The sequence below is a fragment of the Lissotriton vulgaris genome, chromosome 9 (genome assembly GCF_964263255.1).
Source record: "Lissotriton vulgaris chromosome 9, aLisVul1.2, whole genome shotgun sequence".
NCBI classification, from domain to species: Eukaryota; Metazoa; Chordata; class Amphibia; order Caudata; family Salamandridae; genus Lissotriton; species Lissotriton vulgaris.
In genome coordinates, this window is record NC_141697.1 from 956,040,225 (window position 1) to 956,066,228 (window position 26,004).

Here is a 26,004-nt window from a genome sequence, read left to right on the forward strand (position 1 = left end):
TAGGTAGGTGCATCACTTACACCACACTAGAAACAGTATGTCGGACAAAGGAGGAAACTCTGGGTCTCCCCTTGTGTCAGTTGACCCTCCACAGGTCATCCCTTCAGGATATACTGTGCTGAGCTTCAAGGAGTTAAGACGACTGTGTCACTCCAGGAAGATTCAGCAGGGGTCTAACCCCACAACGTCCTTTCTGATTGGTCTCTTGGAGACTTATGATGCCAGAAGAGCTGAGAAACTTCGTAGCTCTTCTAATCCAGAAGGAGACATGCCTCCCCTCGAGGGAACCCGGGACGATCCTGACCTCATCCACCTCGCAACTGAGAACGAAGATGTGGAGGAGGATGAGGATGAGGATCTCTCTGGGGATGAGGCAGATAAGGGACAGGTAGAAGTCGTCAGACTAAGCAGGTCCAACTTAAGCAAACATGATAGCGGTACTGGGGGACCCCTGGGGCCACTATCAGGTCAGCTTAACATTGGGAATGGACGAGCCAGATCTCTGTCAAGAGGCTCTGGCAGATCCCTTCAAACCAATGGCTCTCACAACTCGTCTCAGAGAGGGATGACGTCCCCTCAGAGGAGAGTGTACGAAGCTAAGGAAAGGGCAGCCAATCTAAGGATTGAAAGGGAAGAACTTGCCCTGGCCAAAAAGAGGCTTGCCTTTGCTAGAGAGCAACAGTTAAGTGGGGCAGTCCCCACTGGTGGCAGCAATGTACCTAGTAATAGGGAAAAGAGTTTCGATACGAAACACCTTGGTAAGATAGTGCCCCCCTTTAAACAAGGGGACGACATCCACAAATGGATTACTGCTTTGGAGAGGGCCTGCACTGTGCAGGGCGTTCCCCAGAGTCAGTGGGCAGCTATCTTGTGGCTCTCCTTTGAAGGCAAAGGAAGAGACAAGCTCCTCACCACAAGGGTGGAGGATGCTAACAATTACCAAATCTTGAAAAATACACTCGTTGAAGGGTTCGGCCTAACCACTGAGCAGTACAGGGTGCTGTTCAGGGATACCCAGAAAACGCAGTCTCAAGATTGGTCTGATTTTGTCGATTGTGCCACTAAGGCTTTTGAGGGCTGGTTGCTGGGCAGTAAGGTTACTGATTATCAAGGATTGTATAATTTGATGATGAGAGAACAAATTTTAAACAATTGTCAGAACCAGTTGTTGCATCAGCATCTTGTCGACTCGGATCTGACCTCTCCCCAAGAATTGGGAAAGAAGGCAGACAGATGGGTTCGTACAAGAGTTAAACAGAACCAGGGCCAGAATCAAGGTGGTCAGAAGAAAGCAGACCAGAAGGGTAAAGATTCTAAAGGGGAACAAAGTGACCAGAAGTCTTCGACAGGTCCCCAACAACCCAAAGAGGGTGGGGGTCAGGCTCCCCAAAAGAAGAAAGAAGGCCAATCCAAAAGATGGTGCCAGTACTGTAAAAGTAAATCTCACTGGTTTAGTGAGTGCACCAAGAAAGGAGGAGGGCAGACTCCTGCCACTGCAGCCCCTAAGGCACCTGTGCCCCCTAGTACAGTCAGCAGTGGTAGTGCGCCTCCCAAGGGTTTAGTAGGGTTAACCCTGGGTTCTGAGGGGCGTGACAACTTAGTTGGCACACTCACTCAGGCTGTCCTTGTCAGTACAGGGGACGCGGACGTATCCCCTGACGTAAGCCCCAATACCTTGGGCAAATACCGACAGACGCCTTTCATAAATGGAAAGATGGCTCAGGCCTATAGGGACACTTGTGCCAGCGTCACCATGGTGACGCCTAACTTTGTGGACCCTGGACAGATCATGCCAGGTACAGAATTCCTGGTGACCAATGCAAGCAATGTCACTACCAATCACAGTATGGCAATTGTAGCTTTCTCCTGGGGAGGGGTAACTGGCCAAAAGAAGGTTGTAGTTAGTCCAGACCTCCCAGTGGATTGTTTGTTGGGCAATGATTTGGAGTCGTCACAATGGTCAGAAGTGGAGCACCGGACTCACATGGAAATGTTAGGTTTGCCAGCACATGTGTTCGCTGTGACTAGGTCACAGGTCAGGAAATGCCCCACTGAGCAGGTGCTGGATCCTGGAACAACGGACCAGACACCTCCCAAGAAAAAGAGCAGTAGGGTTAAGGCTGCGCCTTCCCCCTTGCCCCAGGTCGAGGATCAAGTCTCAGAGGAGGCTGACCTACAGGAATTGCGGGAAACTGAGCCTAGGGAATTCGAACTTGATCAAGTTGAATTCCTGGGTTCAGGGGGACCCTCAAGGGAAGACCTGGGGAAGGACCAGTTAGACTGCCCTTCTCTTGAACCCCTCAGACAGCAGGCTGCTGCTGAGGCTGCTGGGAACGCCACAGGTACCCACAAGGTATACTGGGAAGATGGACTCCTGTACACTGAGTCAAGAGACCCCAAGCCTGGCATGACCAGGAGGCTGGTTGTACCCTTGTCTCAGCGTGGTTTCCTACTTACCTTGGCCCACGAGATTCCCTTAGCAGGTCACTTGGGCCAGACGAAAACGTGGGACAGGCTTGTCTCACACTTTCACTGGCCTCACATGAACGAAGATACCAAGGAGTTTTGCCGCTCCTGTGTCACTTGCCAAGACAGTGGTAAGTCAGGTGGCACGACAAAGGCCCCCCTTATACCAATGCCTGTGGTGGGGGTACCCTTTGAACGGGTGGGGATCGACATCGTCGGTCCCATGGAACCACCTACAGCATCAGGGCACAAGTTTATACTGGTGGTAGTGGATCATGCCACCAGGTATCCTGAAGCTATTCCCCTTAGGACCACTACAGCACCTGTTGTGGCAAGAGCCCTAGTTGGAGTGTTCTCCAGAGTGGGCTTCCCTAAGGAGGTCGTCTCCGACAGAGGTGCAAACTTTATGTCGAGCTACTTAACTGCTATGTGGAAGGAATGTGGTGTTAACTACAAGTTCACTACACCCTATCACCCACAATGCAATGGGCTTGTTGAGAGATTCAACAGGACCCTAAAAGGGATGATTCATGGACTACCGGAAAAGCTTCGGCGTAGATGGGACGTCCTGATCCCCTGCCTCTTGTTCGCCTACAGAGAAGTCCCACAGAAGGGGGTTGGCTACAGCCCTTTTGAACTTTTGTACGGGCATCCTGTAAGGGGACCCCTGTGTTTGGTGAAGGAAGGATGGGAGAGACCTCTCAAAAAGCCTGCAACCATCATAGTGGACTATGTGCTTGGCCTCCGCTCGCGGATGGCTGAATACATGGAAAAGGCATCTGAAAACCTTAAGGCCAGCCAAGAACTCCAAAAAGCTTGGCATGACCAAAAGGCTGTCTTGACTGTTTACCAGCCCGGACAGAAGGTGTGGGTGTTGGAGCCAGTGGCCCCAGCAGCACTCAAGGACAAATGGTCCGGGCCCTACACCATCCTGGAGAAAAAGGGAGAGGTCACCTACTTGGTCGACCTAGGAACTCCCCGGAGCCCCCACAGGGTGCTTCATGTCAACAGGCTCAAGGCATATGTCGACAGGAAGGACATGAGTTTGCTCATGGCCCTAGATGAGGGACAGGAGGAGGAGAGTGACCCTCTCCCCGACCTGCTCACTCAGAATCCTGACGATGGATCGGTAGATGGTGTTGTCTTTTGTGGCAGCCTCTCCGAACATCAACAGAGAGACTGTAAACAGGTTCTTCAGTCTTTCAGACATATGTTTTCTCTAACACCCAGCCAGACCGATTGGTGCACCCATGAGGTTGACACTGGCGACAGCTTGCCCGTTAAGAGTAAAATCTACCGGCAGCCTGATCACGTTAGAGACTGCATCAAGAGTGAAGTGCAGAAAATGTTGGAGCTGGGAGTCATTGAACCCTCGGATAGCCCTTGGGCTAGTCCCGTAGTTCTAGTGCCGAAACCTCACACCCAGGGTGGTAAGAGAGAGATGAGGTTTTGCGTAGACTACAGGGGTCTCAATGCAGTCACTAAGACTGACGCCCACCCAATACCAAGGGCAGACGAGCTTATCGATAGATTGGCTTCGGCCAACTACCTAAGTACGTTTGACCTGACAGCTGGGTATTGGCAAATCAGGTTAGCTGAGGACGCCAAGCCTAAAACCGCATTTTCAACCCCTGGTGGGCATTATCAGTTCGTGGTGATGCCCTTCGGTCTGAAAAATGCACCTGCCACCTTCCAACGGTTGGTGAATCAAGTCCTTACTGGGCTGGATGACTTCTGTGCGGCGTATCTTGACGATATCGCTGTCTTTAGCTCCACCTGGGAGGATCACCTGGTCCACCTGCGGAAGACGTTAGAGGCACTGCAAGTAGCAGGTCTCACTATCAAGGCCACCAAGTGCCAGATAGGGCAGACACAGGTTGTATACCTGGGCCACCTTGTAGGTGGAGGTCAGGTTCAGCCACTGGAGAGCAAGATACAGTCAATCAGGGACTGGGCTCCTCCAACCACCCAGACTCAGGTTCGAGCTTTCTTGGGCCTGACTGGATACTACCGGAAGTTTGTCAGGAACTATGGTTCCATCGTGACACCATTAAACGAACTGACAAGCAAGAAAATGCCAAAAAAGGTTCAGTGGACAGCGAGCTGTCAAAAAGCATTCGATGACCTAAAGTAGGCCATGTGCACGGCGCCTATCCTCAAGAGTCCGGACTACTCCAAACCATTCATTGTCCAAACAGATGCTTCTGAGTTGGGTGTGGGAGCTGTTCTTTCTCAACTGAATTTTGATGGTCAAGACCAGCCCATTGCTTTTATAAGCAGAAGGCTGACCCCTAGAGAGAAGAATTGGTCAGCTATTGAGAGGGAGGCCTTTGCTGTGGTTTGGGCCCTGAAGAAGCTGAGGCCATACTTGTTTGGCACTCACTTCAAGATTCAGACCGACCATAAGCCCCTCTTGTGGCTAAATCAGATGAAGGGTGAAAACCCCAAACTGCTTAGGTGGTCCATTTCCCTACAGGGGATGGACTTTACAGTGGAACATAGACCTGGTACTGATCATGGCAATGCCGATGGGCTCTCCAGATATTTCCACTTAGAACAAGAAGACTCACCTGGTCAAGGTTAGCTTATTGTTCCGACGTTTGGGGGGGGGGTCATGTAGGAGAGTAGGGTCTGCAATCCTATGATCACCCAGATTTTTTGCTTTTGTTTCACTGGTTTACGACTTTCTCTGGCTGTGGGCCCGCTAATCAGACCCACAGCCTGGCTGTTCTCTTTCTAAATTACGATATGTACCCTAGGTGCATTTACCAATTGGTACTGGGCCACCTTATCAGACCCCGTAACGCAGGGCATAGGTGTACCCAGGGCCGCCAGGGGCTGAAGCATGTATTATGCCACCCCTGGCTGGCCTCCTAAATTTGACACAACTGGCTGCACGACAGCTGGGGCGAAGACGTGTAACCACCCTTCGCTTTAGGTATAGTAACTCTATATCTAACCATACAATGGACACCCGAGTTCCTATCAGTCACTCCTATGGCAGGCCTTAACAATCCTGAAGGCAGAGTGCGTGGGCTCGTGTGAGCTAGGCTCAGGCCCGAGCCGAGCCCGGTTGCAGCTTGCGGAATCAAGACCCAATAGCTGTTCCATGATAACGCGTACCATATCGGTAACTCCGGTGTCGCGTTATCAAGGCATGTCGAGTAAGGTGTCATACGAATCGGGGTGCTGCCCTCTCACCAACTCTGGTGATGAGGTTAGCATCCCACCCTTCTAGAGGGACACGACATGTACGTAACTGTGAACCCCGGTTAAAGTTAACTGAAGCCTCAGCTCCACAAAATGGATGCTGCCACCACAGACACAAGTCTGACCTCCTGCTGCTGGGAGTCCTCCCAGCGAGGAGCACTTGGACAAAGGGTTTCCTGTCGAGGGCGCTGTTCGCACCGTCCCAGACAGGGTTTGTGTATTCTGGGTAGGTAGGGCTTTGGCGAGAAGGTGACTGCGGAGTGGCACCCCGGTGCTCACTACGCATCTGCCGGTTAGAACCAGTTCCGGGGGCGACAGCCCTGGCCTGGGGAAAGTCCGGCAGGGGAGAGGGGCGTAACTACCCCCCTTCCTGGTCCCACCCTTAGGGCAGGACCTAGTCATGTACCCACCCCTTTCTTTAGGATAAAGACCGGAGCGGGGACCCTTCCAAATTAGATCATCTTTGAATCAAGAACTACTTTCTACGAAAGGACACTCAAGTCTCTTCTCAAGATTTCTCCCTTGTGACTAAGGAGTAGTCACCCTGCATCAGCGGGCACCATCTAAGAACTCTGCGGTTTGCTGCAAGTCCTTCCTCAAGGATCCGACGGCCCAGCTCGACGAGAACCGGCTTCCCTGGCACCTCTGACCTCTACCCACGTCATCAGCTCAGCTGTGATCTGTGGGTGCGACGAGACCTCGAGGGACCGGCCATCATCAGAACCTGCACGCTCTTAAAAACCAGCACGACCATCGAGGTAACTCTCTGGTGAGTGCTCTGGGGTCCGAGAAGCCCCGACCCTGAGCCGCTCTAGTACCGAAGTGCAGTCTCCCAGCATCTCCACGATCTGCGTGGGGCCCTTCTGCTCGCTGCTCAGCACGTTGTCTGGTCACTCGCCGCTGGCTTGTGCCCTTCTGTGACGACATCCGAGAATCATCACTGCTGGTCTGGTTGCTCCAGACTGGCCCTTGCTTCCATCTTTGCGAGAAGCACCCCGGACCCTCCTGGTCCACTCACGGACGCCATCTTAGGCCCACCACGTGGCCCTGAGATCTGCCAAGGCTTGTTGCCCCATCCTGGGCCCAGCGACGCCGACAGCATCATCCTTCGTGGGACAGCTCGCACCTCCACCGTGGTCGCCGACAACGCCTCCTGGTCCGTGAGACTGCAGAGCCTAGCGTCGCCCACTCACCTAGTCGAGGTGACGGCCAACCGGTGCCCTCCTGGTACCCTCTGACTACTGGCTAGTAGTACGAACTTGGTCCCCTCTGCTTTCAGGTTTCATCAATCTCCGATCCAGGCTTGGATCTCTACGAACTATTCAGCACTGGTCGCCGGCCAGCAACTCCTTCCTTCCGGCTCCTGGCTCGTCAGCGAAGACCCCGACGCCTGTAAGACTTGTGCAGCCGCAGCCCTCGTGGCTAGGTAACTCGGCATTTCGGTGCCTGCATAGCCTCCTTACTCTAGGGTCCCGAGTCCCTCGCTTCCGACTTGCCTTATCGGGTCCGCCCGAGACCTTAAACCTTTCCGTGTCCTCGGACACTTGTTTTAATTGTGCACTTGAAGTATTTGCTAAAGAGATTTGGTTTGTGCTTAGTACCCTGTCCTCATAAAGAGTACAGGGCTGTTGTGATTCTTAATAAATATCCTGTTTATTTTCATAACACTTGTGTGGTGTCCTTTCACTGGGTGTTCAAGGGGTACATGTGTGGTAAACAGCTGGCTTAACGCGCCCTCTCGAGTCTTTAGCCTTAGACTGCTCGTATCCACGCTACTAGGATAGCTGGTCTATAGGTTGACTTACAACCAAACACCATAAGGGTCGTTGGAACGATACATAGCGGTCGCTAGAATAGCGAACGTTGCATATCGGGCCAACTTCTCACAGGTTTTGCATGCATCTTTGAGTATTTTCTTTATTTCAGTATCTTGTGATGCTTGTATCTGTAATGCTTTTGCTATATGCTGCGCAAACATTTATGTAGCACTCGGATGCCCACTGGTGACAGGTTCAGGCTTTAAAAAACTCACAAAATAGATAACTGAATCAGTCTATAAATACCTACGATTGAATAATCAATTGGCACACAGTACTACCAGAAGGCTGTGCGTAGTTTGAGAGCCCTTGGTCTGCTAAACAACACAATAAGGTGGCCTGGCTCTCTCCACCTGGAAGAACTTCAGTCCTCTAATGTTGGCTGCATGCGCAGGTCACAAGCCAAACCGTGTTGTCAGATTGCAAAAATGTTCTGGTCTTTCTTCAGTGCAAACACATGTTGTTCAGTATTCAGTGCAGGGCTGTATTTTGGGGTGCTCAGTACACAGCAGTGCTGTTTGTCTCCTTAAAAGCTGTCATGATCAGTGCATGTACAAACCTGCATTATTCTGTGCTCTGTATGAGGCTTATCTCCAGTGTTCAGTATAAAGCTGTGCCACGCAGGGCTCAGTACACATTTGGTTTGCTCAATGCTTAGTTTAATGCTGTGCTATTCAGTGCTCAGTATAAAACTGTGCTACTCAATACTCAGCACAAGCTCCAAATTGTCTTGTGTAAAGCCCAGTTCAGATTATTACTCTCCACTCTTTAATATAAATCTGGTTTGTTGAGTGGGTCAATAGAAAGTTGTGTTGTTCAGTACTCAGTACCAAGGTGGATTGCGCAGTGCCTAATATAATGTATAGAAGTATGATCTCTCATTGGGCGACTTATTTCTCTTCAGGTGACGTTTTTCTCCTGCAGACAAGAGACCGACGTAACCCTCTGGTCTACGCAGTTTTCTCAACATCCAGGTGAGATGTCATTGAACGGAAATCACATTTCTTTTTCTACGGTATCTCTGATAATGCACTTTCTAAACGAGAAGTGCTCAACTAGGACAGACCAGTACTTCATTTCAGCTGGTGGTTTCTGGGTTCTCAGCACCGGCACTTAATCATCAACACCGGTCCTTTTCATGAGCACCAGTTAAGGACACATTCATTTATGGTAGGCGAGGGAGATTCCGTGGTTTGCCCAGAATCACAGCATGTTGAGCCAAGACGCAAACCTGGTTCCCCAGCGCTGAAGTCGGCAGCTTTGGCCACTATGCCACATCCTCTCCCCAATTTCATGGCCAGTAGTTGGTTCTGTTTTAAACAGCGCAGCAGGAGAAATGGGCTGGATCAAGCTGTCTCCTAACGGGAGCCCCGACACTTATATGTTTTTTTACAAATTAACCACTTGGACAGACTTTGGCAAATCATGTGATTTCATTGTCGATAAGGACACACAATACCCATAGGGGTCTATTCACACACTACACTTTGAGCACATTCTCACACATACTACAAAACACACGGAGACATCCACCTTTGTGCCCCCTATCTTTTCTATGCCGAGATCTCCGCCCAAGTGCAGAGCTTTCCATACACATATAGCCCATGTTTTAATAGAAAATGTGAGTAGGCCGGGGGATGAGATGGAGAAAGGGGAATGCTTACTACAAAATGGGAGGGGTTTACAATGGGACAAGCAACCACACACACAAGAGTAGCCCATTGCAATTCACAGACTGTTCTACTGAAGTTAGTTACTAGGACCCGAAACCGTCATTAGTGTACTCCTGCTCATACCTGGAGTAAGTCCAAAACCACACATGGCCACTCACAGGTACTCCACAGAAAGTAATGGAGGCAGGAACTGAAAATAAAGCCCCATAGGGAACAATGCTAAAATAAGTTAAATTGTTTGGATTTTATATATATATATATATATATATATGCTGAAAAGTCAATTTAAAACAGTAATTTCAGTTACTAAACTTCAATGAAATGCATATATATATCGTTTCAATGACAGCAGCTTACAAATTGTGAATTATCTATGTTCATGCCTTGTTGTCACGTGATGCAATTAATGAAGCACTGGTCACTTTAAATTTTGCACATTTCGTTCTTGCCACTGTCATGTAATCAAGGCTCAGACGAGCCGAAAGCATAATGGCGACAAATGAGGAATAAAATAATCTGACAGAACGAAGATGGGTCTGTGTCCATACTTGGATGTATCCTGTTTGCGGCGGCGAAGCAACTAATATATATATACTAGCAGCCCGCCCCGGCGTTGCCCGTGGGCAGAAGGGGGCTGGGGGCTGCATTTTGAGCATTTGTTTAGTCCCGGCCGGGCCCCTGCCCTCCTGCCCGCCCCGACATTGCCTATACCACTGCCCACCCGCCTGCCTCCTGCCCGCCTCCCGCCTGCCTCCCGCCTCCCGCCTCTGCCTTACCTCAGCCGCGCTCCGGACTTAGCCCCCACTCCCGGGCCCCCGCCCGCCCCGACATTGCCCGGACCGCCTCCCGCCTCGCCTTACCTGAGCCGCCGCGCCACTCCTCGCCGCACGTCACTCCTCGCCGCACGTCGCCGCTCGTCACCGCTCCTCCCCGCCTGTCGTCATCACGCAGGTGTAGGTCGCGGTCACCGCTACGTCGCGGCCAGCGCTTGTTTTAGGGGACTACTTTGTTTTTAAACTTAAATTTTTTAATTTACGTTTGTTTTTTATTTTATGCAGCCTATGTCCATCTACACACCCTGAGGATTCCAACAATGTATTGGGTGTGTGGATTGGCGCTGTGGTTCCCGAGTTTACCTTGCCTAAAGGTTTCTGTTCTCTCTTTATAATAGTAGTATAGATAAACACACCAATTAATCACCTCAGTATAGAGATAGTGGACCACCGTGAACAAGGCGAAAGCTGAAGCACGTTTGTGTCAAGGCATCGTTGTACGAATAAATAATTGAAGCATCCCTAGTGTCCTGGTAATCTCTATGCTGAGGGGAATTATTTTGTGTATTATTAAGGCTGCTGTAGCCTGACCAGGACTGCCGCAACATTGAGCCCCGGCTCTCCGGATCTTGCTAATGTGGAGATATACTAATATATATATATAGAGATAGATAGATAGATAGATAGATAGATAGATAGATAGATAGATAGATAGATAGATAGATAGATTCCATCAACCAGTCCAGTACCAATCAAACACCACGCACTGGGATCGGGCTTCGCTTGCAGGAGCCTCGTGTCTTTTTTTATGCCACACAAATTTCCTTTCCCAGCTGGTCCGGAAATAGCGAGCTGCGCTAGAGTGCTCTGCTTCAATAATTTTTATTGCAGGTAAGAGTTCATGATGCGTTTCAAGCCTTATGCGTCTTGTTCACATAATGTCTTGTTTCCAATAAAGTGCTTACATAGTTTCCTAACACCTCAGGTGACGAGTTGTTTCCAGGTAGATCATCACTTCAGCAATACATAACAATGTGAATGGTGTAACGCGCAACTCAATTGTTATAAAACAATTACCCCTTTTCCCTTCTTAACATTGCAATCAATTATCATCCTTCACATAATATGTTTCACCAAAAACTTCATTATTGTGTGTATATATGTATATGTTTGCCACAGTCAGGGTAGTTTACATCAATATATATACAACTCCATAAATCCAGCTGTACTCACATAGTGGTACACACTTAGACTTCCTCTAATTCCATGTGGTTTCGAGCTACTATGTGAGTACGGTACAAAAGGGGGTGGTGATGGACGGAGCATCTGAATCAATCAAACACTCACACCCAGCTTGTTTCCGGTCCAGGGAAGACATGGTTTGGCAGTTTGGGCTGGACTGTTCCCATGAGGCACAGGGTCAGACTGATTTGCATATAGCCATGTCTGAACTGGGATGGCAGAGTGGGCTAAAGAACGGTGATAGATTAAACCCAGATCTTTTGACTGGGTGTGAGTGTTTGATTGATTCAGATGCTCCGTCCATCACCACCCCCTTTTGTACCGTACTCACATAGTAGCTCGAAACCACATGGAATTAGAGTGTGTAAGTAAAGAGTATATACACAATAATTACGTTTTTGTTATTTTGAGCTAGTGACTGTGGCTAACATAAATACATAACAGTGAAGGTGTTGTTATTTTGATTTAAGCAACATGTAGGACGTGACATTCTGAGTCCTGTTCCTGTATCCATGACCGATATTAGGCATGGTGTATGGAATTGTTATTGAATGTGGCTGATGATATTTTGTTAATTAAACTTTTGGTCTTGTTTGTTATTAAAACCTATTACGTAAAGCATGATAATTAATTGCAGTGTTGAGACAGGAAAAGGGAGTAAATGTTTTATCAAATTCAGTTTCACGTTGCACTATTCACATCGTTATGCATTGTTTAGGTGATTCTCTTCCCGGAAGCAATTGGTCTTCTGAAGTGTTGAGATCCACGAAAGCACTTTAGAGGAAGCAAGACGTTACGTGTACAAGACTCATAAGGGTCGAAGCGCGTCATGTCTTATTGCCTGCAATAAAAATGATCGAAGCAGCGTGTTCTGGCATGGTTTGCTCTTTGTGGACTGGTGGAGAAAGAAATTGTATGTGGTAAAAAAAAAAAATATATATATATATATATATATATGTGTGTGTATATGTATATATATGTGTGTGTATATATATATATATATCTAGCTGCACTCGTTCAGCGCAAACCAGCAAACCCCAATGTCCCGGGGGACCGCCTATCCAGACAAACGAAAGCTGACCCAGTCTTCAGGTGAAGAAAGTTTTTTTATTTAATTTTGAAGCATCGCCACCAGCATATATATATATATAATTTTGTCAGAACAAAAGTCCTTATCCCTTCCTCCACTTGGCTGAAGCGATGGTGGTGCGTAGTCGAGCTTGAGGAGTCTGTTGCAAAAATCCAAACAAAAGTTGTCAGCAAACAGTAATACATGCATTATTAGAATAAGTAATTCTTCCATATATATTGCATCTTTAGCCTTCTTTATTCCCATGATACATTATAGCATTCTGTGTTCTGCTACACTACCAACACTTTGTACAGCATATTTACCCTACTATATTGCCAAGATGTATTAGAGCATTCTTCGGCCTACTATTGAACCCTATATTATACTACTATACCAAGCCTTCTTATCCCGCTCTACAGTGTGCTTTATTACAAAGGCATCAGCAGCACACACTCCTGTTTGTCATGTAAGGGTTACCCTTCGCATAGGTCCCCGGTGCCCACATGTGTTTTTTCCCACTCCGCCCCGATGACTGGCTTAACCCTGCCAACACGTATCCTCCTGCCTTCTCCCTGTCTCACTGGGCACCTTCATGTGCTCCCCTTCCTCACATCATGTACTCTTTTCCAGTGTCCCTCCCTGCGCACCATCCAGGACGCCTGCCAGTCCCAGCATCTTTGTGGTCCTTTACTAGACTATGGGCTCTTTTACTCCCTCCTGCAAATGGCCTGTCAAGGCCTGTCAGATTCACCATGTGCCCTTTCCAGCTATCATCTACTAACAGTGAGAGCACCAACACCGGGTACATGGACCGAAGCAGACCCCAAGTACAACATGCCAAACAAATGTACATTGATAATGCTTTGTCTAAGTTTTGAAACATAGAGCTTGGTGGGAAACTGGCATTAACCCATTTCAGAACTTTGCTCTGTTATAATGAGACCACCCTTAGCAGGATGTGTGACATGAAGAAACCCTGTCAGTAGCATTTAGAAAATCCCCATGATGTCCTGGTCTCCTCCTGTATTGTGGCCCTACTTTCCTGCAATTATTGAATTACATGTCGGTGCTCTTCTAATCTCTTCCAGCTCTGTTTTCAAAGGCTCAGCTGTCTGCCTTTACACTATGAATGACATCAGAAGAGCCTTCCTGGGTCCATTTGCACACAAGGAGGGACCCAACTACCAGTGGGTGTCCTACCAGGGACGAGTGCCATATCCACGGCCAGGGATGGTAAGAGCTTGCCTCACTGTGAGCCAGTGTGGTCTGTTTGAAAACACATTGTGTGAAATGGATAAACTGTAAAGAAATTTCAGATTCTAAATACACATCACTGAGATGGAAACATCCTCCTGTCATACATTTCATCTAAAGTTCCTTGACAGCTTTCCTCTTAATGCCACTTAATGAGAGTCAAGTAAAAAAACATTATAAATAGGTTATGGATCCAGGCAATTGCCAGCAGACGGTACTACACAGTTCTCCCAAAAAGCATATAGCACAGGCATGTACCCCAAGAGACAGACAGGCACATGCATCAAAGGATTTTGCGATCGCAAACAGTGCGAAGGCCCTCGCAATTTGAAAATTCGTAAATATTTGCGAATTCTCAAATTGCAATTGCATTTCAGGAATCAGATTTTGCGATTCCTTAAATGCAATGCATGAAACATTAAAAAATTGCGATTTCGCAATTAGGGGGAGCAAATTACCATGAGGTTGAACCTCATGGTAATTTGCGAAAACTTTGAAAAATGCACTTTTGTGCATTTTTCAAAGTTTCATGTTGTGCACACACATGACCTTGGGGCATGTGTGTGTGTGCACAACATATGTGTACAGATTGATTTCAGGGGTACAACAGGGTGTCCTTTGGACACCCCTGCACCCTTGAAATCGCATTCTCAGTTTGCGATTCGCTAATTGAGAATCGCAAATTGAGAATGTCTTCCCATTCATTCCTATGGGCCTCTAGGCACATAGGAATGAAAGGGGAGGTATTCCTTAATTGCGACTCGCAATTTGTGAGTCGCAATTAAGGAATATTAAGAAATCACAATTTATTTAGCGATTTCTCGATGCATTGCATTTTGCAATTCCTTAATTGCGATTCCTTATTTTTCGCAATTAAGGAATCGCAAAAAGCAATATTGATGCATGTGCCTGAGAGATCTTAAAGACACAAAGACCACTGCAACTCAATCCCTCCCATTAAAAACTGGTGACACTCACATCCACAACCTGGTACTTATTAATTCCCACTTATTATGCAAAAAAGTACTGAATATCTTTCAGCTTGTACACAATGGTGAAATTATATGTGTTGTTTGGCGTAGAACAGGTGCAGGATGATAGCATCCTCTTAATTTCTGTGCCTGTCCCAATTATAAACCCAGATCTTTTGACTGGGTGTGAGTGTTTGATTGATTCAGATGCTCAGTCCATCACCACCCCCTTTTGTACCGCTATTGGCCGTCATAAGTGTGGCAGGGTATGCTCAGACGTGAGTCCCTTGCTCACTTTGCCACTGGATTCAAGTAAGCCGGGCTGAAGAAGGCTGGAATGCCAGAAACCGGTCCTTGGAAGCTTGTTTCGGGTCTAGGGAAGACATGGCTTGGCAGTTCGGGCTGGACTGTTCCCATGAGGCACAGGGTCAGACTGATTTGCATATAGCCATGTCTGAACTGGGGTGGCAGAGTGGGCTAAAGAACGGTGATAGATTAAACCCAGATCTTTTGACTGAGTGTGAGCGTTTGATTGATTCAGATGCTCCGTCCATCACCACCCCCTTTTGTACCGCTTTTGGCCGCCATAAGTGTGGCAGGGTATGCTCCGACGTTAGTACCATTTCTAACTTTGCCACTGGATTCAAGCAAGCCGGGCTGAAGACGTCTGGAATGCCAGAAACCGGTCCTCGGAAGCTTGTTTCCGGTCCAGGGAAGACATGGCTTGGCAGTTCGGGCTGGACTGTTCCCATGAGGCACAGGGTCAGACTGATTTGCATATAGCCATGTCTGAACTGGGGTGGCAGAGTGGCTAAAGAACGGTGATGGATTAAACCCAGATCTTTTGACTGGGTGTGAGTGTTTGATTGATTCAGATGCTCCGTCCATCACCACCCCCTTTTGTACCGCTTTTGGCCGCCATAAGTGTGGCAGGGTATGCTCAGACGTGAGTCCCTTGTTCACTTTGCCACTGGATTCAAGCAAGCCGGGCTGAAGACGTCTGGAATGCCAGAAACCGGTCCTCGGAAGCTTGTTTCCGGTCCAGGGAAGACATGGCTTGGCAGTTCGGGCTGGAATGTTCCCATGAGGACAAGGGTCAGACTGATTTGCATATAGCCATGTCTGAACTGGGGTTTGCAGAGTGGGCTAAAGAACGGTGTTGGATTAAACCCAGATCTTTTGACTGGGTGTGAGTGTTTGATTGATTCAGATGCTCCGTCCATCACCACCCCTCTTTTGTACCGCTGTCCCAAATATTCACGCATTAGTAAATTATTAGTAAACCCCAATCAGAAAGAATTGAAAAAGGACTTGAGGTTATTTACAAAAACAGTCCTACTTTTTAAATGTGCCCTTGAACAGACTTCCTCTTTTGAGGGCGTATCAGTGACTTGTTTTTCCTCACTAAATCAAACTTTAACTTTGGCGTGATAAACAGACATCCTAGATATAATAACAGTTATGGATATAAAAACATTTTCCTACCCCTCTGTGTCTCTAGACCTCTTAACTTTTAGCTGTTTGATATTTAACACATTGGTTTAGCTTTATGACATTGTAGGTTCCTAAACATTGATTAATTCATTGTCTGTTTTAAATGTAATTCAACTAGTGTCCTGTGTTACACACACATGTTGAAATGTGATCTAATTAATATTTGCTTATCTGACTGTTTCCAACCATTTACAGTTTAAAGTTTTTCCGGTCAGAGGAGTTCCTAGTTCCCATGCCCATTCATGTGTTCTTTCCCACTCACAAACATTTTAAAACACAATTCAGGGGTTAAGAGTCTATGAAGTAATGTTAATAAAAGTGCTTTGACCACCAGATTAGAGGTATTTTATCCTGACATTAGTGTACTTGGCTCCATTTACTGCTGTAAAAGTAATAAATGTTTCATTCAAGAATTAATAATAGTAATGTTAACACACATAACCGCGAACTTTGTTGGCAGAGTGAATGTCCTCAAACTATCAACACCACCTGTCTTACTGTGAAAAGGAAACACAATGTGCTTTTTCCCTGGTGGAAAATACTTTGTCTCATGTTAGGTCAGGTATCACACTCTTCCAAAGACTTTTTCCAATTTTTCCAAGACACACCAGAACCAGTGGCTTGTTTGATAACCTCATAAATTCTCTGTTACTCATTGACCTCTTTTTTCTCTGACAAAACTTTGGAAATTGATCCCAAAAAAATCTATGTTTTTGTCCTATTGGCACAGCACCTGTTTTACCTAATCCAATTTATTGAGTAAAACCCCCAGAATTAAACTATCCAGAGACCCAAACATCAGTCACAACTAAGGATAGGTTCCCCAATGTATAATGAAACATATGGAAGACAACATTTAATTTGTTAGCTCAGAGAACATTACATCCAATATTTTAAAACAAGCAACTTTCCCATCTTTGCAAAACCTTCTGAGTGTTGCTGAGACTCAAGTGACTTCGAATCCATTTCTCAACTGCTTTATCCTGTTAAAATTCTTGAGAGGGTCCTAACTAGACAATTACAATATATATTTTGTTGAGACCAATTAGCTTTATGACCGATCGCAGGCAAATTATAGGCCTTGGATGAAAAGTGACTCCACTGCAACATCTCTAATTGATAGTCTAATGAACAATGAGAATTTTGCACTGTTGTCTTATTCAGTCTCTGCAACAGTTGATTACAAGATCTTGGTCAATCAGCTTGTGAACTTGGGGGCCGATTATGATCGCAGTTTTCCTGCATCCTCCGGGCCGGCGGAAGCCACCGCAGGCCTGGAGGATGCGGGAAAACCGCTGCGGTGCCTCCAAAGACCCACCGCCAAATTAGGATGGCTGGTGGGTCTTGAATTCCGACCGCGGCGGAAAAGCACTAACATGGCTGGCGGTGTCTATCAGATACCGCCAGCCATATTAGGATGGAGGGAATTACATGCTTTTCCACGGCGGCTTTTCCGCCGTGGAAAAGAATACGGACATTCGCTTCGGGGGCCCGTTGCGGGCCCCCTGGGTGAAGGGGGGGTGGGGGGTGCACATGAGGGGTACCTATGGTATCCCCCTGCCTTTGCGTGCACGAAGCGGCAGGTACTGCGCGGTGCCTGCCGCTTTGTGCATGCAAATGCACTGCTTTAATTTTTTACATTGCGGCGGGTGCTGCTTCAAGCAGCACCCGCCGCAATGTAAAAAATACAGGATGTGACCGCCAGGGTGGCGGTCAAATCCTAATTTCCATGGAGGGACCGCCGCTGCCCATGCGGACGGTCCCTCTTACTCAGGGGTGGCGGACGGACGCAAGTCCGTCCGCCATCATAATAGGGCCCTTAGTTGGGCAAAGAGCACAGTGCTCTACTGGGCAACCTCATGTTTGTAGAACTGCCAACAGACTGCTGTTTTGTCTCTATTTTTCTATGGTTTGCATGGCCTTACATGTGGCAATTCTAGGACGCCTTTCTTAGTCCAGTTTTATTTAATATTTGTGTATGTCCACTGGCCAAAGTGTCCTCAAGTTATGGCTTTCGTGTTACTGATGCAAATGGTGCATACAGTTTGCAAATAACTGGTCAATTCCACTGCTAGGCCAGCCACTCTTTGGAGAAGTCAACTTTGTTTGCAAGGTTGGATGCAGGCCATTTACTTCAACTTAACAGCTGCATGAATGAGGTTTGAACCTTCTGTGAAGATCAGGATCACTTGTGATACACACACCTTTGGCAGAAGGCTATTGGCCTATTTTTAGCTCATGCCAGAACTTTTTATAATTTGTAAATGTCAATTGTAATCCAATTGAGCCATGTGCACCCTAATGTTTAGACCATTTCCGCATTTGATATCTCCAATTGAGGTTAAAGAGGGTGCTCCCTGTGCTTCCTTCAAAGTTCTGGAGCATGGCTCCTGCTTCATTGATCTCTGGACTTTGGCAGCCAGAGACTTTATGTAAGTTACATATTAAAAAAAATATATAACTGTTGTTGTATTTTTTTGGTTCTATTTTTCTGCCCTGACTCGTTTTTTAATATATTAGCTTTTGCATCTGAATTTATATCTGTTCAGTGCAAAGAAATTCTCTTGGTGGGCAAGTGCTAGGCTAAAATGCTAGAGTATAACATTGCAAAACCTAAAATAACAGTCACAGATCATGAAGGCTCACACCAAAACAACTGCATTACTTCTCGCATTTACTAATCAGATTTTGCAGAGTCACACCAGGCAGCACAACTATCTCGTAGACCTACATAACTTACATGCTTAGAACCCCAGAGAGCAGAGCTACGCTTTTCAGTTAAAACTCTTGCAAAGTCAAATTCCAAACAGCAGAGCTATCCCTCATGTTCACTGTTTTTTTTAGATCAGACAGCAGAGCTTCCACTCAGGTTTACACATTCTGCAAGGATTTGCACTTGGACTCAATCGAATAGCAGAATGTGATGGATGGAAATGCTTGAATCAATATTAGCATTTTTTTTCCTACGAGAACAATTTCATTTTAATATTTTTCAGCGTCTATGATTTTACAGACATTGACCAACCATGTGTAAATGTATTCAATTTTACTTTGAAGAGGAAAACAAGGACCTCATTGGAGAGGTCCAGCTTAAGGTCCAGAAGAACAGCCAGGTCAGGATCCAACTCTAGGCATAAACATGCCCCTTATAGTGAATCAAGGAGATAGCAAAAATGCCTCAGTCACTCTAACAGATATGGGAATATCCAGCTATCCCTAGTGCACAGTGCTATAGGAGCTACAGCAGCATCTGACCAACATGGACGATATTCAAAACAGGAGACCTATTCCTCAGGTTTACAGATCTTGCAGGATCAGTCTCTAGACAGTCAAATTATTCCTCATGGTAAAAATTCTTACAAGCGTTGATTGACCCCCAGACATGAGATTTATCATTTGGACTTACCAGTCTTGAAGAGGTAGACGAAAGAAGTAAAGCTATGCCTCAGCCATACAGATTTGCTGGTTCAGACCCCATTCAGAGTGCTATCCCCGAGCCTTGTACATTGCGGAAGTTCAGACAGATTGGCTACCCTTCAGATTCACTTTTCTCACAGGACCAAAAAAACAAGTATTCAATAGATTCCTCAGCTTTAAAGATGTAGCAGATTCAGATCGTAGGCAGCAGAACACTCTATCTTAAGTAGGTGCTATCTTAAAACATCTCTTAAGAAGGCGAGAGCACACCCTTCTCACCATTTCTTGTCTATGTACCTTTTCTCTCAGATCAAATTCAATTTATTTTGAATTTTGCCAATGTACATGACATTTGTCACAGTAATTTGATTGCTGATGGCTTGATCTTGATTTCTTTCTGTAGCTGCATTGAGGCAGCTGATTAATGTAATGTGTTCATTATTGTGCATGTCAATGAAACATCTCCCTTTCTTTTATGCAGTGCCCCAGCAAAACCTTTGGCAGCTTTGAGTCTACTAAAAACTTTCCAGATGAGGTCATCCAGTTTGCTCGTAACCACCCACTCATGTACAACCCTGTGGTGTCCTCTAACCACCGCCCCATCTTCCTAAAGACTAACGTCAATTACACCTTCACGCAGATTGTAGTAGATAGGGTGACCGCCGCGGATGGGCAGTACGACGTCCTCTTCATAGGCACTGGTAAGAAGGGTGTAGGCCACAGACACCCTGAAGGATGTTCATTAATTTGATGTAATAATTTGTCACATCTCTGGTCTCACCGTTCACCTCTTCACATGTTCTGTCTTTACCAACTTGTTTCAACATTCCCAGCATCACTGTGTCCAGGTCCTATATAATTAAACTCATCATTCCTGACATTGTCATTAACATGATCTCACAATTCTGGGAACACAATTCCTCCACCACTTGGCCCATCATTACCAACATATTTTGTCTCAATATTTCCTGCATTTGTGATCACTTAACACACCTGACTGTATATCCATTCTTCATCTTGTTGATTGCATATACCCCACATCACTGTTTCCACCGTCCCACATGTCACTGGTCTAGCATTCCCCAAAAATCTGTCTCACTGTTTCCCACATTGCCAACGTCATGCCCTACATAATATCTCTTTCTACCCCATAATTATGATTTTGCCGTGTCCACAATGCTTGTCCCATCATTCCCTATATCTCTTTTCTCATTATTCTCCACACACACCAAGTAGACAGTTTGGCTTACTAATGGAACGCTAGTGCCAAGACGCCTTGACATTTGTGCACTTTACAAGACTTTTACTTACTTACCTACCTAATAATTCCCTTAATCACTGGTCACATTTCCCGCAATACTGGTTTCACTATTCCTCTGCTAGCTTTTTCTTTTAACCACCAATGCTGGTCTAATCACTCTTTACTTCGCTCTGCCACTATTATTCCGCTAGGTCACTATTATTACACATTTGACATTGCTATCAGTCCTCACATTATAGGTCCTGTTATGACTTCAAACATTGCAATAGTGTTTCTCTCCTTACCAATATGATTAACATCATATTCTTCACAGATGTAGCACTCATCCATACCCCAGTGACAATATGCACTTCAGTAGGGTTCACGTACCTCCCCCCCCCCAACCCTCCATCTGTAATATCAAGCTTTTCAGTGTTGTCTTGCTCCATCTCCACTTCACTGATTTTGTGTTCTTCAGTGGCATCTCATTGCATTCTGACAACACAGATGTCAATGGTGTCTCACTCCATTACCACATTACTCAATGGCAGCCTCACACATTAAACCTCACTCATTAGGAAGTTCCTATCCTCTTAACCGCATCGCTGTGGCGGTTATTTTTCCGCTACGCGTCTTTTTTCTAAAAGCCGCGTTAGATGACGAGCTCAGCTCGTCATCCGCACATGACCACCGTGGCTGATGACGAGCTGAGCTCGTCATCAGCATCGATGGGGTTAAACTCAGTGGATCCTCATTGGTCAGCACAGATCATGTCTCCTACACCTCAGTAAAAACCCACCCAATACTATCTGACCAAGTGGTGGTTGTGAACCTCTGATGCCCTTTTAACATAATTCTGCCCTAAGTTCCAAAGTGCCCCTACCCATACTGACTTGCGGGTTCTATTTTTTTCTAACACAGACATTGGGACAGTGCTCAAGGTGATATCGGTGCCCAAAGAAAGCTGGCAGAACATGGAGGAGCTTCTTCTGGAGGAGCTGCAGGTCTTAAAGGTGAGTTTTCCACCATACGACTGTGGAGGATGATGCAACATATCTCGCCGGATAAATTAAGTTACTCATAAAACCATTCCTGTTGAACTCTTTCGGGCACCGTGTGAACTTCTGCAAGGATTACTGCTGTCGACATCCGCCCCTCCTGAATATTTGCAAACGCAATCTCTTCAGTCACTCATGTACTAATCGCACCAAACCTAGCTGTGCAGTACGCCACTGGTTCTTAAACTGTGATCCCGACACCCCAGAGGAAAATTAAATTAAATGAACAGAAAAATAAACTGTATGTAAATGAAGAAGCAAAATGTACAATGAAAATTTGAAAATGTTCTGTAAATGTGAAAGAATCTGAAATTGGAGGCAACAAATTAAGTCAATTCAATTCAAAAGTGCTTTATTCGGTATGTATAAATACAACTATATAGCAACAATTCAAAATAAAATGCATATACTGTGAGAAGTTGGCCCGATATGCAACGTTCGCTATTCTAGCGACCGCTATGTATCGTTCCAACGACCCTTATGGTGTTTGGTTGTAAGTCAACCCATAGACCAGCTATCCTAGTAGCGTGGATACGAGCAGTCTAAGGCTAAAGACTCGAGAGGGCGCGTTAAGCCAGCTGTTTACCACACATGTACCCCTTGAACACCCAGTGAAAGGACACCACACAAGTGTTATGAAAATAAACAGTATATTTATTAAGAATCACAACAGCCCTGTACTCTTTATGAGGACAGGGTACTAAGCACAACCAAATCTCTTTAGCAAATACTTCAAGTGCACGTTTAAAGACAAGTGTCCGAGGACACGGAAAGGTTAAGGCAAGTCGGAAGCGAGGGACTCGGGACCCTAGAGTAAGGAGGCTATGCAGGCACCGAAATGCCGAGTTACCTAGCCACGAGGGCTGCGGCTGCAAGTCTTACAGGCGTCGGGGTCTTCGCTGACGAGCCAGGAGCCGGAAGAAAAGGAGTTGCTGGCCGGCGACCAGTGGTGTATAGTTCGTAGAGATTGATGAAACCTGAAAGCAGAGGGGACCAAGTTCGTACTACTAGCCAGTAGTCAGAGGGTACCAGGAAGGCACCGGTTGGCCGTCACCTCGACCAGGTGAGTGGGCGACGCTCGGCTCTGCAGTCTCACGGACCAGGAGGCGTTGTCGGCGACCACGGCGGAGGTGCGAGCTGTCCCACGACGGATGTCGCTGTCGGCGTCTTGGGTGGACCAGGAGGGTCCGGGGTGCTTCTCGGAAAGATGGAAGCAAGGGCCAGTCTGGAGCAACCAGACCGGCAGTGTTGATTCTTGGTCGTCGTCACGGAAGGGCACAAGCCAGCGGCAAGTGACCAGACAACGTGCTGAGCAGCGAGCAGAAGGGCCCCACGCAGATCGTGGAGATGCTGGGAGACTGCACTTCGGTGCTGGAGCGGCTCAGGGTCGGGGCTTCTCGGACCCCAGAGCACTCACCAGAGAGTTACCTCGATGGTCGTGCTGGTTTTAAGAGCGTGCAGGTTCTGATGATGGCCGGTCCCTCGAGGTCTCGTCGCACCCACAGATCACAGCTGAGCTGATGACGTGGGTAGAGGTCAGAGGTGCCAGGGAAGCCGGTTCTCGTCGAGCTGGGCCGTCGGATTCCTTGAGGAAGGACTTACAGCAAACCGCAGAGTTCTTAGATGGTGCCCGCTGATGCAGGGTGACTACTCCTTAGCCACAAGGGAGAAATCTTAAGAAGAGTCTTGAAGTCCTTTCGTAGAAAGTATTCTTGATTCAAAGATGATCTAATTTGGAAGGGTCCCCGCTCCGGCCTTTATCCTAAAGAAAGGGGTGGGTACATGACTAGGTCCTGCCCTAAGGGTGGGACCAGGAAGGGGGGTAGTTACACCCCTCTCCCCTGCCGGACTTTCCCCAGGCCAGGGCTGTCGCCCCTGGAACTGGTTCTAACCGGCAGATGCGTAGTGAGCACCGGGGTGCCACTCCGCAGTCACCTTCTCGCAAAAGCCCTACCTACCCAGAATACACAAACCCTGTCTGGGACGGTGCGAACACCGCCCTTGACAGGAAACCCTTTGTCCAAGTGCTCCTCGCTGGAAGGACTCCCAGCAGCAGGAGGTCAGACTTGTGTCTGTGGTGGCAGCATCCATTTTGTGGAGCTGAGGCCTTCGTTAACTTTAACCGGGGTTCACAGTTACGTACATGTCGTGTCCCTCTAGAAGGGCGGAATGCTAACCTCGTCGCCAGAGGTGGTGAGAGGGCAGCATCCCGATTCGTATGACACCTTACTCGACATGTCTTGATAACGCGACACCGGAGTTACCGATGTGGTACGCGTTATCATGGAACAGCCATTGGGTCTCGATTCCGCAAGCTGCAACCGGGCTCGGCTCGGGCCAGAGCTTAGTTCACGCGAGCCCATGCACTCTGCCTTCAGGATTGTCAAGGCCTGCCATAGGAGTGACTGATAGGAACTCGGGTGTCCATTGGAGGGTTAGATATAGGGCTGCTATATCTACAGCAAAGGGTGATTACACGACTTTGCCCCAGCTGTCATGCAGCCAGTTGTGTCAAATTTAGGAGGCCAGCCAGGGGTGGCATAATACATGCTGCAGCCCCTGACGGCCCTGGGTACACCTACGCCCTGGGTTACAGGGTCTGATAAGGTGGCCCAGTACCAATTGGTAAATGCACCTAGGGTACATCTCGTAATTTATAAAGAGAACAGCCAGGCTGTGGGTCTGATTGGCAGGCCCACAGCCAGAGGAAGTCGTAAACCAGTGAAACAAAAGCAAAAAATCTGGGTGATCATAGGATTGCAGACCCTACTCTCCTACATGACCCCCCCCCAAACGTCGGAACAACTAACTAACCTTGACCAGGTAAGTCTTCTTGTTCTAAGTGGAAATATCTGGAGAGCCCATCGGCATTGCCATGATCAGTACCAGGTCGATGTTCCACTGTGAAGTCCATCCCCTGTAGGGAAATGGACCACCTAAGCAGTTTGGGGTTTTCACCCTTCATCTGATTTAGCCACAAGAGGGGCTTATGGTCGGTCTGAATCTTGAAGTGAGTGCCAAACAAGTATGGCCTCAGCTTCTTCAGGGCCCAAACCACAGCAAAGGCCTCCCTCTCAATAGCTGACCAATTCTTCTCTCTAGGGGTCAGCCGTCTGCTTATAAAAGCAATGGGCTGGTCTTGACCATCAAAATTCAGTTGAGAAAGAACAGCTCCCACACCCAACTCAGAAGCATCTGTTTGGACAATGAATGGTTTGGAGTAGTCCGGACTCTTGAGGATAGGCGCCGTGCACATGGCCTGCTTTAGGTCATCGAATGCTTTTTGACAGCTCGCTGTCCACTGAACCTTCTTTGGCATTTTCTTACTTGTCAGTTCATTTAATGGTGTCACGATGGACCCATAGTTCCTGACAAACTTCCTGTAGTATCCAGTCAGGCCCAAGAAAGCTCGAACCTGAGTCTGGGTGGTTGGAGGAGCCCAGTCCCTGATTGACTGTATCTTGCTCTCCAGTGGCTGAACCTGACCTCCACCTACAAGGTGGCCCAGGTATACAACCTGTGTCTGCCCTATCTGGCACTTGGTGGCCTTGATAGTGAGTCCTGCTGCTTGCAGTGCCTCTAACGTCTTCCGCAGGTGGACCAGGTGATCCTCCCAGGTGGAGCTAAAGACAGCAATATCGTCAAGATACGCCGCACAGAAGTCATCCAGCCCAGTAAGGACATGATTCACCAACCGTTGGAAGGTGGCAGGTGCATTTTTCAGACCAAAGGGCATCACCACGAACTGATAATGCCCACCAGGGGTTGAAAATGCTGTCTTAGGCTTGGCGTCCTCAGCTAACCTGATTTGCCAATACCCAGCTGTCAGGTCAAACGTGCTTAAGTAGTTGGCCGAAGCCAGCCTATCAATAAGCTCGTCTGTTCTTGGTATTGGGTGGGCGTCAGTCTTAGTGACTGCATTGAGACCCCTGTAGTCTACGCAGAACCTCATCTCTCTCTTACCACCCTGGGTGTGAGGTTTCGGCACTAGAACTACGGGACTAGCCCAAGGGCTATCCGAGGGTTCAATGACTCCCAGCTCCAACATTTTCTGCACTTCACTTTTGATGCAGTCTCTGACGTGATCAGGCTGCCTGTAGATTTTACTCTTTACGGGCAGGCTGTCACCAGTGTCGACTTCATGGGTGCACCAATCGGTCTGACTGGGTGTCAGAGAAAACAGATGTCGGAACGACTGAAGAACCTGTTTACAGTCGCTCTGCTGATGGTCGGAGAGGCTGCCGCAAAAGACAACACCATCTACCGAGCCATCGTCAGGATTCTGAGAGAGCAGGTCGGGGAGAGGGTCACTCTCCT

At 47.4% G+C, this 26,004-nt stretch overlaps 1 protein-coding gene across 2 annotated transcripts in view; it reads left to right on the forward strand.

The window, feature by feature from the left end:
* LOC147692604 (semaphorin-3B-like) overlaps positions 1-26,004 on the forward strand; it is a 525,181-nt gene that overhangs the window by 473,579 nt on the left and 25,598 nt on the right. For both annotated transcript variants that reach the window (XM_086938809.1, XM_086938808.1), the window contains exons 10-13: positions 8,398-8,467; positions 13,342-13,486; positions 19,871-20,090; positions 21,551-21,642. In XM_086938809.1, the coding sequence (XP_086794935.1) occupies positions 8,398-8,467; positions 13,342-13,486; positions 19,871-20,090; positions 21,551-21,642 (527 nt within the window). The remainder of the gene's footprint in view (positions 1-8,397; positions 8,468-13,341; positions 13,487-19,870; positions 20,091-21,550; positions 21,643-26,004) is intronic.